The sequence below is a fragment of the Aplysia californica genome, unplaced genomic scaffold (genome assembly GCF_000002075.1).
Source record: "Aplysia californica isolate F4 #8 unplaced genomic scaffold, AplCal3.0 scaffold00028, whole genome shotgun sequence".
NCBI classification, from domain to species: domain Eukaryota; kingdom Metazoa; phylum Mollusca; class Gastropoda; order Aplysiida; family Aplysiidae; genus Aplysia; species Aplysia californica.
In genome coordinates this window covers 170,906-173,941 of record NW_004797298.1, presented here as the reverse complement: position 1 = coordinate 173,941, position 3,036 = coordinate 170,906, and the positions used below count along the sequence as shown (strand labels likewise).

General features: G+C 39.8%; 1 protein-coding gene across 1 annotated transcript in view; it reads right to left on the bottom strand.

Moving 5' to 3' along the window:
• The window catches only part of LOC101849589 (serine/threonine-protein kinase 32B), a gene marked incomplete in the record, with an annotated part of 139,296 nt that overhangs the window by 49,833 nt on the left and 86,427 nt on the right, over positions 1-3,036 (bottom strand). Inside the window, 1 exon segment of the mRNA XM_013090527.2 lies at positions 845-1,133. Coding sequence (XP_012945981.1) covers positions 845-1,133 — 289 coding nt within the window.

Here is a 3,036-nt window from a genome sequence, read left to right as displayed (position 1 = left end):
TGCGTGTGTGTGTTTGTGTGCAAGCTTGGTTTTTCTTTCTTCGAGAAAAAATTGTTCAGTGAGATTCGAACAGAATCCAACGCGAGAAACGTTGGTTTCATCCCATTCTTCCTCTCCTGCTCCTCCATTCCCTCACCCCCCCCCCTCCCGTCCCCGTTCAACAGCAAAGACTAGAGGTTATTATTTAAGACTCCTTCTAACCTCTGCTAATAAACATGTTAAACACAAGCTAATATCAACAGATCAGCAGAGGCACACAACAATTTTTATAAAGAACATACTGGAAAGCGATCAGAACGAAAAATTAAAAGTTAAAAACTTTTAAAAAAGAAGAAAAAATATTTAAAAAACAGCAGAAAAAAGCCTTAGACTGAATAACACCAACTTAAAAAATCGAAAAGATGGAGTAAAGAATGTGAGCTCGTTAGAAAGGGGAATCTCCAATGAACCAACCGACAAAGATAAGACTAATTGACACTTGTCTCATTAGAGAGATAAAACCCCCAAAATGCAAACATAATATTGTGTAACAGAGTTTGCTCTCGCGTAAAATGAAGTAAAACCGAGGACGAAAATAAATCACAGATCTACTCATATTTGGTGAGAGGTTTTTTTTTTGTTTGTCTTGTTTGTTTTTGTTGGGTTTTTTGTGGTGGGGTTGGGGAGGGCTAAAAAACCCTGAAAGAATGCCTACGCAACGTGGCGGGAAAGAAGAAAGAAAGAAGGAATGGCAACCTTTGAAAGAACAAAATTATTATTTTCTTGGAAGAAAACGTTTATTTTTTAAAGCATTACGGTTTGAACAGTAAAGAATACTTCTTTACAATTAGGGACACCATAAAACCAGAGACGTTTGCCTGAATACAAAAGGACAGAAAACGCCACAATTGTAAAAGCCTATACAGTAAAGATGTTGTGATTTCAGGAAAAAGAATACAATCATTTACCATAAACATGTCCTCCTCGTCCTGGAAGCAGTACCAGACATTGACCAAGAAGGCGTGCTCTACTTTCTTGAGGATATCTACCTCCCGTATAACGTTGGAGACAGCCTCCTGCTGAAGACAGGACGCTTTGTTCATGTACTTCATGGCGAACATCATCTTGGAGTCCTTCTTCTGCACTATACATACCTGAAAACAGACAAAAAACACAGGAATTTAACAACGACAGAAATCACAAGAGCTAGCAGTTCTTTGTGAAAACGATAACATTACTTTTAGATCTAGTAAAGTTTTACGGCACTTGCAACACAATAAGGTCATATAAGTGAGGAAGATTAGAGGTGTTACAAGAGAGCATCAAACACAAAAAAAGAAAGAGAGAGATCAGGACGATAGATGTTTGATAGAAAAGAAGGAGCATCCACCAACCAACCACTAATGTTAACCACTATGTTTTGGGGCAATTAAACAGGAGGGAAAAAGAAACAAAACAAACTAAAAAAACCCAAAACAACAGAGGACAAAGAAGACACAAAACACAAAGAGACCACAGATAAAACGTACTGCCATCTGATCTTTCATGGCTCATTTTCAAGCGGTATATCTTTGAAACTACCTTAAGCTTCGATTTGATTATTCTATTGTGTTGGCGCTTAAGAATGAATCAATTAAATCATCTGTGCTGAGAGAAACAAAATGTAACTGCACCCCCACTCCCTTTGACCCCCCCCCCCCTCCAAATCCATTCATAATCCAAAAATATCCCCTGTCTTTAATCATATACAAAATAATATAATCAGCAAAAATAAGAAAAGCAGACACTGCTTTTTCTGTATGAACAATAGAAAGAAGTTATCTGCATGTGAAGAACAAAAACGCGGTTGACGATTTAATAGCAAGAAACATGAAACGTGTTTGAAATTTTTGTTACTCTCAGAAACCACATGTGATTGTGACTACTTAAGGACCACTACCTCAAACAAATATTCACAAAACAAGGTACATTCCTTATCATAGCAGTTTCTCGGTGAGGCAATTGGTGCTTTGCGACCGGCAAACAGAGTATCCGAGATTTACATCCACTGGTTACGTATTCATGGAGTGTTTATTTAATGTAACATAATAATATAACCTCCACGGTGAAAGATTACGTTTGAACCCAAACTCCTTTCAGCAACAATTCGGTTCTCAAGAAGAGCTCACAGAAACCCCTGCTCTTCCTCACCTGTTACCTTTTTTTTTTCAACCCACAACCATTTTTTCAATAAACCTTGGGAGCAAAACTGCTAAGATTAAATAATCAATCTAAGAAAATAAGACCTTTAACCACTGACCGCATTTTAACAGACAAAAAAATCCACGGATTTGTGGCGTAATGAATAACGTCTGAAAGACTTAGACTAATGTTGAATCCAACCCATCAAACTTCTGTCTTGTACACTGGCTACCGCAAAGCCCTGCTCGTTCTGAGACTCAACTCAAGACAAAGGATGCTCAAATAATGAGGAGACATTATGCTGACTGCAGACAACAGAAACCTCGCCGTGACGTATTTCCAGATAAATAGCTTAACATAACGGGCCAGATCGGCTCAAGGCCGGAGAAAGAGGCTTAGTCTGAGATGGCCGGGACTTCAAGCTCCTTGTCTTCGGCGTAGAAGGAGTATGTCAGAGTCGAGACACTGCTTAGCGTGGTCTCCTATGTCAAGAAAGTGTCTGTTATTTCGACACGGCGTTGATTGGAAATGGGACTGGTCGCATTAAAAAATGATGGTTATGTTCAAATTAACGGACGGGGGGGAATTTCGAAAAGGAAGAAGACAGAAATGGCGAAAAAAAGATGCGTCATTTCAGGACAATGCAGGGGCAACGTCAAAATAAGACGTGGGGAGGCCGATGTTGCTCTGGAGGTTACGAGCTACATCGGACAAACAGGATGAAGAGCCATAAAAGCTACCTAACTAACCCCAGTGCAAGCACGCCCAGCTTGGGACTCGAATCAGGACCATTCGCATCATACTCTAGCTCGATAGGAACTAGAATATTGACGTCCCCGAGAGAGGCAGACACACACACACACAGAGAGAGAGAGA